General features: G+C 38.9%; 2 protein-coding genes across 6 annotated transcripts; one reads left to right on the forward strand and one right to left on the reverse strand.

The window, feature by feature from the left end:
• Positions 1 to 465: 465 nt before the first annotated feature.
• Positions 466 to 2,555, reverse strand: LOC103940659 (RING-H2 finger protein ATL43-like). The gene has a single exon (XM_048567768.1). The coding sequence runs from the start codon at positions 2,456 to 2,458 to the stop codon at positions 860 to 862; it is 1,599 nt and encodes a 532-aa protein (XP_048423725.1). The 5' UTR covers positions 2,459 to 2,555; the 3' UTR covers positions 466 to 859.
• A 6,700-nt stretch (positions 2,556 to 9,255) lies between these two features.
• On the forward strand, positions 9,256 to 15,518 carry LOC103937797 (pre-mRNA splicing factor SR-like 1). Of its 5 annotated transcripts, none has more exons than XR_007252088.1 (6): positions 9,256 to 9,419; positions 9,604 to 9,905; positions 10,044 to 10,124; positions 12,949 to 13,020; positions 13,892 to 13,999; positions 14,349 to 14,490. XR_007252088.1 is itself a non-coding variant. In XM_048567736.1 (6 exons), exons 2-5 carry the CDS (start codon positions 9,618 to 9,620, stop codon positions 13,968 to 13,970), a joined length of 489 nt encoding a protein of 162 aa, XP_048423693.1. In that variant the 5' UTR covers positions 9,257 to 9,419; positions 9,604 to 9,617; the 3' UTR covers positions 13,971 to 13,999; positions 14,349 to 14,490. The 5 variants fall into 5 exon arrangements, 4 of the variants coding, with proteins under 4 accessions (XP_048423693.1, XP_009346035.1, XP_009346036.1 ...); XM_048567736.1 differs by having other exon boundaries at positions 9,257 to 9,419; positions 13,923 to 13,999; XM_009347760.2 differs by lacking the exon at positions 13,892 to 13,999 and having other exon boundaries at positions 9,258 to 9,419; positions 14,349 to 15,518.
• Positions 15,519 to 15,840: the final 322 nt, after the last annotated feature.

A 15,840-nucleotide genomic window follows, 5' to 3' on the forward strand; every position in this document is an offset into this window, starting at 1 on the left:
TGTCCTCATATGTGCAACACAAATGGCTCACACTTTCACTAGAACTGCCTCAACTTTAGGTTCCTACGGATTAGTGCGAATGGATTGCTTATTTGATGCAAAATAAGATTTTTTTTTTTTTTTTTTAAGAGCACTTCTTAAGAAGGTAGTAATTGGGTAGTAAAATTAGATTTGCTATGACACGTAAGAACAATGCATTTGAAACGGAGGTAGCGTTCCAATTAATAAATTAAAGAATTAACAACTAGCCTTGCATATTTCCAATGTCAATTGCTATTTTTGAAGTTGGCAAATTGACCTGCAATATATTTTAATAAGAAAATATTGTTTATAAAGAGTTGGAAACTAAAATATGGGCTCTAGAATATTTTAAGCTGAAAAAGAATTGAAGAGTTAATTGAAGTGTGGGTCGAAGAGACAAAACTGTAAAACAGTATAAAAGTGTCAATGCGTTAGCAAATTATACATTTAAAAGAAATTTTTGCTATATATTCAGATCAAAGAGAAAAACAAGTGCTTGTATATACAATTGGAGCAAAAACAAAAGAAACTGGCAAGATCCCCGTATCACAAAAAGTGCACGTGTCATTTCGTTAACCGTGATTGTCTGGAATATCTATCCCTCTGCTCGTGTGTCTAGTCTAATGTCTCCCAGTGTTTCACACCTCCATCCCTTCTACCAATATAAAATAGAAAACGAAAATTACAATTTCACACCATTGGTGAACAAAAATAAAAAATATTTTGGAAGGTAGTGAACTGGCTTCCCTTCAGTTCTCTTTGGCGCCTTCTGAGTAACTCTATAAAAAATAAACGAATAAACAACTAAATTTAAAACAAAAAAATAACCTGAAAAAAGCTAGCAAATGGGCGGTGGAGCAGTGGGGGTGGGAATAGTAGTACGCTCCGTCCGTATCGCCGGTCGCGAGAGAGAAGAAACCCAGGCCAGCCACCTGGCCACAAGCTTGAGCTGTCGTTGTTGTTGTTGTTCCTGTTGGCTCTCATTGCCCCCGGTGGCTCTGTTCGAAAACCTGCTCAGGCCCGTGATTTCCAACACGCTTCTCGAATTTATTACGCTCCCGCCGCCGCCGCTGCCGCCGCCACCACCACAGCTCCATGATCTCCTGTTCCCATCAATCCCTCCGGGCCCTCCTCCTGCCGCGGGCCCCGCAATCACCTGCTGCCCATTACTCTTCTCATTCTGCTGCGCCCGCTGACGTGTCATGCCCTCGCTCATGATCATTTCTGACCGTAGATACAGAAGATCCGACGGCAGTACGTCGCTCCATCTCTGCTGGAGCCCACCGGGATCAGACCCCGACCCGGTGGGAGACACGATGATCTGGTGCTCCAACCTCGTCCTGTCTTGACCCAACAGGAGTCCATCTTTTCTGGGTCGGTCGAAGCATCCGACGGTGGCCGGCTCGCTCTTCATTCGGATTGCCGTCCAGCTGTCCAGCGACCTCCGAAACGACCACGTTTGGGTTTGATGATGTCCCGGTCTGTGTTCTCCGGCGAACGAGTGCCGCCCCGAAATCCGACGAAAAACCGGGTCGTTCTCGATCTCCAAAACGACATCGCTATTCTTCGGATGCAACAGCTTTGCGGCGTCGTCGACTAAGAGGACGTCTTCGGGGTCGATCCGGTACCGGCAGAGCGGGCAGGTGGAGTGGGCGTCGAGCCACGTATCGACGCACTCGACGTGGAACGCGTGTTTGCATTTTGGCAGGAGACGGAGGACCTCGGTTTGGTCGAACCGGGTCAGGCAGACCGCGCACTCGAGCCCGTCCTTGTGGCCGCGAAGGGACCTGAAGCGGAACACTGGTAGGGACTCGACGATGGAGCGGTCAATGCCGGAGTTTTTACGTGGGGCGGGTCCGGTGGGTCCGGAATTGGAGTTTGAGCCGACGATAACTAGACCACCGCGCTTGCAGTGCTTGGCGTAGAGGAGAATAAGGAAGACGACGGAGAAGACGGTGGTGAGAACGGCGACGATTATGGCTATGCTCGGCCGGAGAGAGGAGGACCTGGTGGGGCCCGCGTTGTTGGGTTGAAGAGGATGGGGCGGTGAGGGAGATGGGTTGATAGAGCTGGCAATGTCGCCGAAGCCGGGGGTGGAGAGATGGGAATCTGCTGCTGCTGCGTGTGGGTGCGCGCGAGTGGGTTTGGTGATAAAAGAGAGGAGGAGGGTGGGGAGGAGGAGGAGGAAGAAGGTGGCGGGGGTGGTGGGCTTGAAAAAAAGAAAGAGGAGGCCCATTTTTCTGTTTTTTTTTTTTTTTTTTTTTGTGTGTGTGTGTGTGTATGAGGCGGGAGTGGTAGCAGGAGGCGGAGGGAGGGAAGAATCTTGGCGGCGTGAGGGCGAGAGAGTTTGTAGTTTTGTAGGCGCAAAAGGAGGAGGGGCGTCTTTCTTGAGATTCTTGCCCAAACATACAACCAAAATTAAACCTGACAATTGCATATGTTGGTATCTATGGGCTCGTTTAGATGTGCTTTCAAAATAACTGAAATCACTTTTAGAGAAAATGTTTTTGGGTTCCAAAAACACTTAAAGTGATTTCTATAAGAAGCACCAGTTATGTGCTTCTTCCAGGAAGCACTTTAAGTGTTTTTCCAGGATTTGCTTACATTTTTACTAAGGATTGGTTCCAAAAACATTTTTACTAAAAGCGCTTTCAATTATTTTGAAAGCACATCTAAACGGGTTCTATATCTCTATCATTTCTAACTAAAACTATATCATCATTAATGCATTTATTTCATCTTCCTCTCTTTGGATAATGCTAGGGATATTATTAGAGTAAATTATACAAAACTACCTCAACTATTGGTCTGACGATACTTTCATACCTCATCTTTTAAAAATGACAATGTCATACCTCATCTTACGAATTTGTGCCAATGTCAGACCTCCGTCAGTTTTTCTGTTACTTTTTTTGTCAAATGTTAACGTGACTAGAGACAAAACCCACTCACTAATCCAACTGGATTAAAAAATAATTAAATATTCAAAAATTAAAAAAAATTAAAAAACTAAAAAAAAAACAAAAAATGGCCTACGGGATCCGGCCTTCCCTTACACCCGCACCAACCATTTTTCTTCTTCTCTTTGACAACCACCAAACCCTTCCCTGTCCCCCCAACCTTCCTCCACCACCCTCTCTCTCTCTTCTCTCTCTCCTTTCTCTGGGATGCGGTCTCCCTCCTCCATCCCTCTCCCTACTTGCACTTGTCCTTCCCTCACCACCACCTCCCAACCCGACCCATCCCTCCCTTAGTCCCTCCATACCCAACATTCCTTCACCACCCCATTGCCGCCTCTCTTCCTCCATCTTCACCACCCTACTGAAGAAACCAAAAAAATCAAGCCCACACCTAGATCCCACACCAAAATAATAAAAAAAACAAAAAAAACAAAAAAACTAAACTCACACCCAGATTTCCTTCCCCTCCTACACACCCATCACCCTCCTTTTCTCCACCCAGCCCATCCTCCAACCTCTCTCCTCTGTCTGATTCGTCGTCGACCCCACACCTCCTCTGACCTCTATCCTTCGTTCGACCTCTCTATTTCCTCCTCCTCTTAGCCGTCAAAACCCTTATCTCCTTCCCACCTCCGCTCTCTTCGCCTTCAGACCCTCCTTCTCCTCCCTCTCTTCGTTGCTCTCTTCCTCGACGCTAGTGGTTGCAGAGAGAATAAGGAGTTAGAGTGGGAGAGAGATGCGGGAGAAGATAAAGAGAAGAAAGAGAAAAGGGTTGGTCTGCGGCGGTGGTTGTAAAGAGAAGAGGGAGTTAGAGTGGGAGAGAGATGCATGAGAAGATAAAGAGAGAGAGAGAGAGAGAGAGAGAAGGGTTGGTGCGAGTGGAAGAAAGGAAGGCCCGTATCCCTACGCATTTTTTATTTGTTTAGTTTTTTAATTTTAAATTTTTGAATATTTAATTATTAAAAATATATTTTATTTTTTTTAATCCAGTTGGATTAGTGAGTGGGTCATGTCTCTGGCCACGTCAGCATTTAACAAAAAAAGTAACAGAAAAACTGACGGAGGTCTGACATTGGCACAAAATCTTAAGATGAGGTATGACATTGTCCTTTTTTTTTCAAAAAAAATGAGGTATGAAAGTGTTGTCAGACTAATAGTTAAGGTAGTTTTTGGTCATTTACCCTAAATTTTGAGTAATGCTAGAGAGACTCAATTTGTAGACTAAATTTTGTAAACTAAATGGCATAGAAGTTGATGATTGGATTATTACTTAATCGTTGATAAACGTGCTCATTTTTTATTGTTAACACCTCATTTGATTTGCTAATTTAGTCTACAAATGTAGTCTCCTTAGCATTACTCTTGAAATTTCAAGAGTAATGCTAGAGTGATTAGATTTGTAAACTAAATTTTGTAAAATAAATAACATGGAAGTTAATGATTAGATTATTAATTAAACTTCGATAAACGTGCTCATTCCCTATTGGTGACACATCATTTTTTTTTTTTTGAACAATCTACACCAAAGGGAAGAGATGAACTTTGTCTGACAATGAACTAACAATAATGGGGTTCAAATTCTTCTTTGACAAGAATCTAACCTAAGAACTATCACTTATAAGTAAAGAGGAATACCACTAGACCGTAGTACTACAAATTTTGTTTGCAAACTCTACAAATTTAATTCCTATAGCATTACTCAATTTTTAAATTAAATTTGTAAACTAAATAATGTGTCACCAATAAAAAATATAAGTACGGTAGTCGACCTTAGTTAATAATCCAATAATTTATAATCACATCATTTGGTTTAAAAAAAAATTGATCTCTCGAATATTACCCTTTCTTTTTACAAAATTGTGATATTAGGAGACGAATTAGAACGAGGATGATAAATTCTCTTCATCATTGCAACTACAAATATTTTAAAGGGGCTTTTAAAGATGAGGACTTGTCAAAGACTTTTTTTTTTAAAATACAACCTGAAAGGCTTTCAATATCTAAAAAAAATCCTTCATTTTAATGCATCATGACACATCACTTATAATACAACCACAAATTTTACCACTATTTACAAGAATGCCATTTTTATTGTCTACAGTCTAACATCCACCATCAAAGTTTGAAAATATAACGGTATATTCATTATCAGCAATAAAAGTAACTTCCATCTTTATTGTCTAAAAAATGCCATCTTTACGTCTATAACTACCTACCTCTTGTTGTTGTTGTTGTTGTTGTTTTATTTATTTTTTTTATATTTAAATATTTATTCAAATTTGATATCATGTGGAGGATGCACTAATTTAGGTCCAATAGTTTCGGTATAGTCAATTAGATATGTAATATAGTTTAGGTCGGATAGATTCTGTATAATCAATTTGGTACGATTTGTATTTTTTATGTTTTAGTTCACTAAGTCCGATAAATTAGGTCCAATACATTATGTCCGATAAATTAGATACATTATATAATTTAGGTCTAATAGATTCAGCACGATCAATTTGGTATGGTTTGTATTTTTTTTATGTTTTAGTCCATTAGATCAAACTCGGTATCATAAATTTTTTATGTTTTAGTCCATAAGGTCCAATCAATTTGCTACGGTTTGCATTTTTTATGTTTTACATTATTCATTCATTAGGCCTTATACATTAGTTATGATTTACAAAATGCTTTTCAAATTTTTTGTGTTTGATCCCTTAAAAGGAGAATACATGCAAACTAAAAATACAATAAATTCATGAAAAAGTAATTAAATTTGACATGAAATATATAATTTGACATGTAATGTATAACTTGACATGGACACGAGTTAAAGGACTATTTTTAGTTTTTCATCTTACATACGGTATTATTAAAAACATGATTTTTTTAGCGATTAATGTGATATCCCACACCGCGCAGGGAAGTGATCCTTAAATATATATTCCTATCCCTACCTAGCACGAGGCCTTTTGGGAGCTCACTGGCTTCGGGTTCCGTAGGAACTCCGAAGTTAAGCGAGAAGGGCGCTAGAGCAATCTCATGATGGGTGACCCACTGGGAAGTTGCTCGTGAGTTCCCAAAAACAAAACCGTGAGGGAATGGTAAGCCTAAAGCGGACAATATCATGCTACGGTGGTGGAGCGGGCCTGGGAAGTGGTCCCGCCCGGGTCGGGATGTGACAATTGGTATCAGAGCCTAACCCTGGCCGTGGTGTGCCGACGAGGACGTCGGGCCCCTAAGGGGGGTGGATTGTGACATCCCATATCACCCAGGGGAGTGATCCTTATATGTATATTCCCATTCTACCTAGCACGAGGCCTTTTGGGAGCTCACTGGCTTCGGGTTCCATGGGAACTCCGAAGTTAAGCGAGTAGCTCACGAGAGCAATCCCATGATGGGTGACCCACTGGGAAGTTGCTCGTGAGTTCCCAAAAACAAAACCGTGAGGGAATGGTAAGCCCAAAGCGGACAATATCGTGCTACGGTGGTGGAGTGGGCCCGGGAAGTGGTCCCGTCCGGGCCGGGATGTGACAATTAAAATGAAGGTTTTTATATTTTAAATTATAGTAAAATTTTGTTCATTTTATGGTGTAATAAATGTACAGATGATGCTTTACCACAATATAGGAAAATAATTATACCTATGCAATTTGGTACGAGTTCGATCCCACCAATTCTCCTCTTTCCTAACAATCAACCATCTAACCCACTAACGCTATTATTTTACCTAAAACAAATGATGTGACATGTTTTTCTTTTGGGTCTAAATCATGTGATGATGTTTGTTTAGGTAAGTTTGCAACAAATTTGGATTCATTTATTTCTAACAAATAAGATGTGCTCACCATGAATCATGATAAGTATAGAGTACACCGAATTTATCCAATTTATGATTTTTGTTTCGTTTTCTCTTTAATTTTTTAATATGAATCTACGAAATTTGAATTCAATCATCTTCAAACGAAGCAAAGATAAGAATGTTACTACTACTAGACGAAATAGTCTTAGAAGCATTATTGAATCTTGATTTCAACCAGCTAGGGTTTAGGAAGATTTGCATTATTATAGCCATCGTTGCATTATTGTTCCTTAATTGGTTAGACAAAGACCTTACAGAAAAGAAAAAAAAAGAAAGAAGAACAAGGACAAGAACGGAACAACATCAGCACTGAGCCAATAAGAATGGCTGGTTTTGATGTGGAAGATAGGATGTACTGTAGGCGAAGGAAATTCATCCCCGCGTGCGTCCAATGAAGTATATACTTAAACGAATCCAATCAATCACAATGATACCAGAGAGGAGATGGAACAAGTTTACAATTAGCTAGTGTTCATGTTTAATAATATGTTGTCACGTATAAATTTGTATTCACGTGACAATGCATTATTAGACTGAAATGTTATAATAATAGCGAATAAGAAAAAGAAAACACTATAAAACCACACCATGGTGTAACAGAACGCGTGATAGATGCTTGGGATTGAACTCAACAACGAACAGCGCACAAGGTTGGTGCCCCGCTGTTCCTGCGCCCTTCTGGTTGATGATGGAATGTATTGGACTGGACTGCCAGGACTGGTCTAATTGTTCGTGTCCCGTGCGTTATTTCATGTTTGCTGCCAGGACTGGACCAGCATAAGAAATTTTGTGAACTTTTGGTTACATATGAATCCAATTTCCAAACCAGCAATTTACCTTTATTCCGTAGAGGGCATGGGATTGGGATTGTGCCTTTTGAAACGGTGGTTTGCTTAAAAACTTTTTATCTGAGCGCATCCACTACACAAGTAGTACAACCTGCAGACATCTCCTTTCAAGATCCACCCTGCTTAAGTTAAAATACAACTTTATACCTTACAAATAACAATATCAATATTCTTGTAAAATATAAGATAAAAGAGGACAATCGGAGGCAATTTTATAAAAAAGTGCATTACATGTGATGGAACCTAATTTTTTACGATTTTAGTGGTAATTAGGGTGGTGCCCGAACAATGTTATGGATTTTATGTAGAAACTTTTAAGATATATACATGTAGAAATCTGTACACATATACAAAGTTCTAAAAGATGATAGGCGCTCAACTTAATACTACAGTCTAGTGATATTTTTCTTCAGTTGTAACTGAGAAGTCTTAGGTTCAATTCTTGCTAAATGTGAGTTTAAACCACATTATTGGTAAACTACACGGTTAGGCGGAGACTAGGCCCTAGCACCTAGACGATTAGGCGGTCTAGGCATATTTAAGTAAACTCATTATATATTGTACAAATAAGTGTCTATTTATACTTAAAAAAATATAATTGTATCAGGATATATAAATTAATAAATAAAATGATGTATAGATTATTCTATTTTGTTTTTAAGAACATTTAAACCTAAAAGTATTTAAATTCTGATAAGTAATGAAAAACTAGTAAACAACCTCATTCATACACATATGAGTATACAGGTTCTAATTTTAATAACATGTTTATTGATACAAATTAGTATGAAATAAAAAGTTATAGCTTGTTTGGAAGTGCTTTTAAAATGACTAAAAGCATTTTTAGTGAAAATATTTTTGGGTTTCGAAAGCATTTTAAGTGTTTTTCCAATATTCATTGCATTTTAACTAAAGATTGGTTCCAAAAGCTTTTCATCAAAAACAGTTTTAGCTATTTTAAAAGTACTTCCAAACGAGTGACTCCAACTCATGCCCTTTTTATTAACATATATGAATCAAACTATATGTGAGTCTCACCTTAAATTCAGTAATATATTGCCTTCAAGATCAAGAATCTAATAAACTAAAAATGGATAATCCGGTTCCCACTCCTTACTGCCCATATTCCTAACTTACGCAATTCGCCCATTCATCTATTCCTCAAATTTAAATAAGTAAACACGTTAATCCGTAGTTAAATACATACAAAACTAGGAATTAGATTAATTAGGATGCTAATTGGTCTCATACCTATTTAATTCCCTTACTTATTGATGACTTATCTGATTTTGTGAATTCTCTCATTCCACGTAAGTATAGGCTCATTTGAAAATACTTTTAAAATGGTTGAAAACGTTTTTAACGCAAAAATATTTTTTGAAATCAAATCTTAATAAAAAAACACGAAGAAAAAAAAAAAAACAAAACAAAACCTAAGCAAAAAATAAAAATAAAAATTTCCCGAATGATAAATAGCAGCCCAATCTCAAGCAACAAGCCCATTCGTATTGACCCAACTGTAAAGCCTTTTGTTACCCTTTCTCTTCTTTTGTCATTTAAATTTGTTTATTTAAATTATTTATGAAAAAACATAGAAAAAGAGATAATAAAGAAGAAGAAGGAAGGCCTTAACCCTCGGGCCTCGACGTCGCGATTCAGAAAGAAGGTGAGAAAGAGGCGAAGAGGATTCGAAGCTGCTCAGCTGATCGTGAATTCGGCGGAAATTCCCCCATATTGATTCAAGTAATTGGCTTTCCTCTAGGTTGTTCTTTGTGACCCTAACCCTAATTTCCCTAACCCTAACCCTAGTCTCCGAATCCGCTGGCAGGGCAAATTATGAGTCTTTTATTTTGTTTGTCGTTAATGTCGATAATGTTACGCTTATTTGAAACGCTGGTGTCGATAATTAAAGGTTTGAATTTTGCAGAAGCGTAGGCGTGGATGGAGGTACAGACATGCGGGAAACCAATTGACTCATTGCTCGAGAAGGTGCTTTGTATGAACATTCTATCTTCCGACTACTTCAAGGAGCTTTACCGGTTAAAGACGTACCACGAAGTCATTGATGAAATTTACAACCAAGTAGACCATGTCGAGCCGTGGATGACCGGGAATTGCCGCGGTCCGTCCACTGCCTTTTGTCTGCTGTACAAGTTCTTCACCATGAAGCTCACCGTTAAGCAAATGCACGGTCTTTTAAAGCACGAGGATTCACCTTACATAAGAGCGGTATGTAGGTTAATCTGACATTATATACTCAATTTTATGTGTTGTTTTGAATTTGGAGATGACCATGTTTCTCATTAATATGTTATGTGCTATATTTTTTCTTAATGGATAATCAGCTTACTTTTATTTGATTTTCAGGTGGGGTTCCTCTACTTGAGATATGCTGGAGACCCAAAGACTTTGTGGAATTGGGTTGAACCCTATATTAAAGATGATGAGGTAAATGATAGATTATGTATTTTGGTTTTCAAGTTTCTTACTTTTTTTTATCATAGCTACGGAACTACTTTGAGACATAATCAAATGTTCCTGGCATGGACTTCTTTTATGTTATCGAATCATGTCGTCTACACAAGACTCTGGTGAAAGTAATGAAAAGGGGCATGTGGTGTGTCGTATATCCTGGAATGTTGCCACAAAGTAAAAATATTAGCTAATGGCTAATTTGAAGCGTGAACAAAATTTTGTTTCACTTTGTAAATGGTTTCAGAGTTCATTTCAAGATTATACTTTTTGGCTTGGTGGGTATAATTTTGTAGTAGTCAAGGCTTGTACATGGGGAAAGATGTTTCTCTCGGGGAAAAACAGAGGATTTCCTAACAAAAGGAAAACTCTGGTATTTGACTAAGATGTTTCTGTCATTAGATTGGAAATAGTGTTCAATATAGAAGGTATATATGTTAATATAAAATATTAGGAGATGTTATATTTAACGCTTCATTTCTGTGAACCAACGAAAATATAAGTCATCTACAAGTTTGGGTTCTCTTCCTTTTGGAACCTATGTTTACAGTTTACCGACTCTGAGTTTTGAATGATTCTTTGGTGCTTCTGCATGAATAGGGTTCTCAACATCCTTGCAAGTTTGTACAACAAAAAAATGGTTTATGAATTTTAAAGATTCTGGTCAAAGTCCTATGGTTCTTATAAGAGCTGTCCTTTGGTTCTTAAAATTCAAAAGCTGAAAATCACATTATTATTTTTTTTCTTCCAATTTTGATGGATTGGAAACTCTTACATTGTTGGCTGTTATATACCAATGGTTGTTCTCTTCACAAAACGTACTAACCATTTACTTGTGTCTCAATTTTCTTGGCATGAATTTGTGGTAGTGGTGGAGTTGCTATTACATGGAGTAGGTTCCTTTATCGGATGCTTTGTGTGTAAGTGTTAAATACGTTTCACTTGCAAATTTGAGACACAGGCGCTTCTTCAACTTAGTGAAGTAGTTCAATTTGCTTTCGTTATGCCTTTGGCTGAAATGAAGTGATGTTAACCTACGTAGAAAATGTTACTAATTTAGATCCATGTAGTAAAGTTGTATGTGCTTGTGAAGTTCTTTTGAACTATCTTGGCTTATCTTGTTCTTGGCCCGTGTTTTCTTAAGGTCTAGCTATTTATTGGCATAGATGATCACACATATAGAGGGCATTGGACGTAAATTGCTTTTGACACCAACTATTAGAATATAATATTAATCGTGTTCTGACACCTGTCTGTCAGTATTTTCATAAATTACAATATTACCATTGGATTTTCATCCAATGGGTAATAAAAAAAAAGTTTAGAACAGTCATTTAACCATCTTGGTTGAAAGGGTCTTATAAACATTCTAAGTAGTGTTCTAAAAAGCGGTCTAGGCGGTGGGCGGCGGTGCTCCGCCGTGATTAACCCGAAATCGTTCATTAAATCGGCAAGGACATTATGCGGTGTAAGGCGGCCGCCTGGGCGGGCTTGGCGGATGTTGGGCGGTCTGGGCACGGCCTGGGAAAAACTTATGTCGCGAGACTCACAACCTTCTTGTCTCCCCGAGTCTTGCCGTCTGCCTCTTTGTTTGCTAGAAGAGGAGTCGAATATGGGGAGAGGGAGGGAGGGAGGGAGGGAGGGAGATTTTTGCAATTGTAGGGATGGGTGATGGCGATGGGTTGTAGAAGGTAAGTCTGCAATTGCAGAGATGGGTGGGGCAGCAGGTTGTAGAAGATGAGTTTGTAATTGCAGAGAGGTGCGACTGCTTTAGTTAGGGTTTTAAGCAATTAGTAACTTTTTCTTTAGCTAGCATTTGTTAGGTTTATTTAAACAACTGAGTCGGTGAAAGATTAATTAAAAAAAAGAATGCAGGGCCAACCTTTTATTTTATTGAGAGGCCCAACAATATGGGATCACAAAATGATACAACTTTGGAACTTTACATATACACTCATATTTAACATATATAGCTATATATATTCTTTATTTTTTTTTAAAATAACATAGTATCAATGTTTATTTATATATTATGTAGTAAATTTAATTAATTTATATGATGTATTACTTAAATCTGCCTAGTCCGCCTAGGCCCCACCTAGCCACCTAGGCGCTAGGCCCTAGCCCACAGCCCGACTAGCCCCAAGCGTTTTTTAGAACCTTGATTCCAAGTGGTAAGTGTCTAAACCCTACTATTAGGAGATAACTTTTATTATAGTTTCTTTTCCAAATTTTTTGACTTGGCTTTGTCTTGATTTATACATTGACATGTAAGGATACTTCTGGACATAATAAATTACACTGCCAAAGAGGGGTGTCACTGTTAAAGAGTTGGTCTAAATGGTTCTCTTTAACATTGAAAATTAGTTCACCAGAGGATCTGCAGTTTAGTGCCATGGCATTTCAGGAAGAGAGGAGCAGCAATTTTGTACTGCCTGGAAGTGGGGTGGCAGTATTTAAAAGTTGATTGAGATTTTCTCCTCAACATTGATAGAAGATAACAATTAATGGTCAGAGTTGCCCATAGGATCCACGGTTGAGTGCATCATGGATTGGATATCTTGAATACTTTTTATTGTTCTCTTATGTTATTTTTTGTCACAAAGTCATTTGTATAACTCTTTGTATCCTGTGAATACCATCTGTTTCCACCTAATCTCATCTGTGTATGGTTCTGATATATTTCCCACTGATGCAACTTCTATGACAATTGTCACTTGTTTTTATTTTGTATTGTTATGTTAGCATATTGATTTTGTACTCCCTTAGTTATTCATTTATGTGTTGGCTTTGGTTTCAGGAATTCTCTCCTGGTTCCAATGGACGGATGACAACTATGGGTGTATATGTGCGCGATTTGCTGCTTGGGCAGGTTAGTTTCGTTGAAGAATGCACTATATTTGAATTTTTTTTTGGTGAAAACAATTATGTTCTCTATCTCTCTTCTCCCTCCCGTCCCTCACTCTGTGGGGATCTGCCAGTTGTACTAGTCACAACAAAGACACAGCCTAATTATTTATTCTGTATGCATTTGCTGTACCATATCTAGAATGCTGATGTACCTAATTCTACTGCATACATGTCTAGCATTTAACCAGCCAAAAATACAATAATTTATTAATTTAGTCTGCCAACTGGGAGCTCTTTGTTCTCCAAGATATGCCTATTATCTCCCTCCAAAATCATGTTTCGATCAATTTTATCTGATTATTAGTTGGATAAGTTTATGCACTTTTTAACTGGAGAGGATATCTATAACAAAATACACTAATGAGAGTGATCCTTTTTTTTTTTTTCTAATGAAAGAAAAAAGTCATGACTGGTGTAATTTGAGATTCGTGTACACCATATAGCAGAAATGTTGAACAAGTACCCTAAATATGAAGCTAGCTTCGCATTTAAACCAAGAATCAAGCTACAGTTTCTTTTGTTATCAAGTGGTGGTACAGTTATTTACTTGTGTGGCATGAGAGGGCTCTATGCACCAGCTTTTCGTTTCAAGAGTTCATCTGCTGAGATGCCACACCTAGTACTAAAGTGGGTAGGAGAAAGTTCACCAGCTAAAGTTGTTTGGAGTTATTGTCTCTAGTAGACAATAGTGGTTGACTAGAAAAAAGAAATGTACTTTCAATGTGTTTTTAGTACACTTACACATATCAGACTAGAAAGTATTGGGTAAAATACTTAGTGATACTTCTAGGACAGTAATTTAAATTCTTCTGTCTAATGCTCCGCCGATGCAGTCCTTTACAGTCACAGCTGCTGGTTTTCCAGATCACAGTGCGATTAAGGTCTGAATACATGTTCTTCTCGGAGTCTTGAAGCATGGTCTCAGAGTGCTACTGTATAAGGTCTAAATTTAACATGTGAAAACTATACCATTTCTTCTGAATTTGAATTGCACCATGCTGAAACTGTCCAAGAGAGTTATGAATTGTTTGTTAGTTGGTGTTCAAAGCCGAAGTTAGATGATGATATATTTTCTTTGCGATTTACAATATATGTAAGTTTATATACATTGGTAGTTTCTGTAACTGATCATAGTTAATTTTTCACATTTTCTGCATAGTTTCTGATGCAGCTTATTTTGGACAACAATTGCTCTTAACATGCAGCACTATAAATACTATTTTGCTGTCCACATAACACTTTTCATTGCTATAGTTGCTGAAGTGATTAAACTTTGTTGTGCTATTGCAGTACTATTTTGATACCCTTTTCCCCCGCATCCCTGTTCCTGTTATGCGGCAGATTGTTGCTAATCTTGAGAAGATGAAACTCCCCACCAAACTATCTGGTATTACTGGAGAGGCTACCCGCCATGGATCTGATGACACAGCTCGTCGCCCACCTTCTGTGAAAGCTGCTCTTTCAGTTTCCTTTGGTCAACGTGCTCCACATCGCGCTTCAACAAGGGACTCCTCACCTGTTCGTCGTACCTTACCGCCACCACCTTTTGACAAACCCAGTAGTGATGATCAAACGACCCGTCGCAGTCAGAGCCGTGAATATCCTGACAGAGAATATTCAGACAGGGACAGGGGAAGGGACCGGGATCGCAATCGGGATAGGGACAGTGATCGGGATCGAGAAAGATACAAGGAACGAGAGCGGGACCGAGACAGAGCAAGGGATAGAGTTAGGGATAAGGAAAGAGAGCGAGAGAGAGATAGAGAACGAAGTTCTGATTATGATCGGAGGTCCAAATATGGAGAGAGAGAAAGCCGAAGGGATCCATATGAGAGTAGCCGCGATGGCGGTAGGCATTCCCGTAGGAGTAGGAGTCGGAGTCGGAGTCGCAGTAGAAGCAGGAGTGGAAGTCGGAGTTTGCAAGCGGGCAGCACACTTCATTCGAGCCCACAGAGAGATGTAACCAAGGATAGAACATCTGCATCTAGCAACCTGGCAAAACTTAGGGATCTTTATGGGGATGTAAGTGACCAAAAAGGTGATACCAGTATGGACAGGATTCCCAGGGGAGATGGTGGTGGTGAAGAGGTGATTAGACTTGGCGGTTCTCGTTGGAAGTAGCACGGGGAGAATCTTCTCTTGTACCTGTTATCAGATGTGTCATTTGAGTCTTGTGGGCCGGATACTGTTTTTGATGATCAGGAGAAGGCAGAAAATCTTCCCATGTGTTGTCTTTCGTTGCAGCATGCTCATGTCGCGATGCTCCATGTATACCAGACATTATTTGGAACTCCAACTCCAGTCTTACAATTGATCCTCATGCGCTGGTTGTTGGGCATGAAGTTAACTTTGTAAGAGTATGTAATAACTCAAGTTTCACTATCGTTTCAAGTCTCTGAAATTTTGTATGTGTTAAAACATAGGTGCTGCAGCAGGGTTTATGCTATTTCTGTTGGATCAGATATTGCTTAGGCTTTCCTTGCTTTCCTTTCCTCTGGACTTGCGAGCTGTTGGTAGACGAGACTCGTGAATAATTAAGTTGTCTCAACTAGTTTGGTTTTTTGGGTTACGGCCTTCTGGATTCAACAAATCAAAACAGAATCGATGGACATAAACAAGGAAAGGAATGCACAAGGGGAAAAGAGGACCTCCGTTATAAAGAAGGCGTAATTGTATCACAAATTAATCAAACGAGAATCGAATCGTGTTCAGTCTTACCAAAGAAGGGTGTTTGATACGTCACAAAGTAATCAAACAAAATGTTTTGGCGTCTTCCCTCGTA

Source organism: the organism of the source record quoted next, unplaced genomic scaffold (assembly GCF_019419815.1).
Source record: "Pyrus x bretschneideri cultivar Hongxiangsu unplaced genomic scaffold, Pyrus_bretschneideri_v1 Contig46, whole genome shotgun sequence".
In the NCBI taxonomy this organism is placed as follows: domain Eukaryota; kingdom Viridiplantae; phylum Streptophyta; class Magnoliopsida; order Rosales; family Rosaceae; genus Pyrus; species Pyrus x bretschneideri.

Excerpts from the sequence above, each read along its gene's own strand:
- LOC103940659 (XM_048567768.1), bottom strand. The coding sequence starts at position 2,458 with ATGCAATTGTCAGGTTTAATTTTGGTTGTATGTTTGGGCAAGAATCTC.
- LOC103937797 (XM_009347760.2), top strand. The coding sequence starts at position 9,618 with ATGGAGGTACAGACATGCGGGAAACCAATTGACTCATTGCTCGAGAAG. Across the intron at positions 9,906-10,043 it reads ATTCACCTTACATAAGAGCG|GTGGGGTTCCTCTACTTGAG; the intron begins GTATGTAGGTTA and ends TTTGATTTTCAG. Across the intron at positions 13,021-14,348 it reads GCGATTTGCTGCTTGGGCAG|TACTATTTTGATACCCTTTT; the intron begins GTTAGTTTCGTT and ends GTGCTATTGCAG.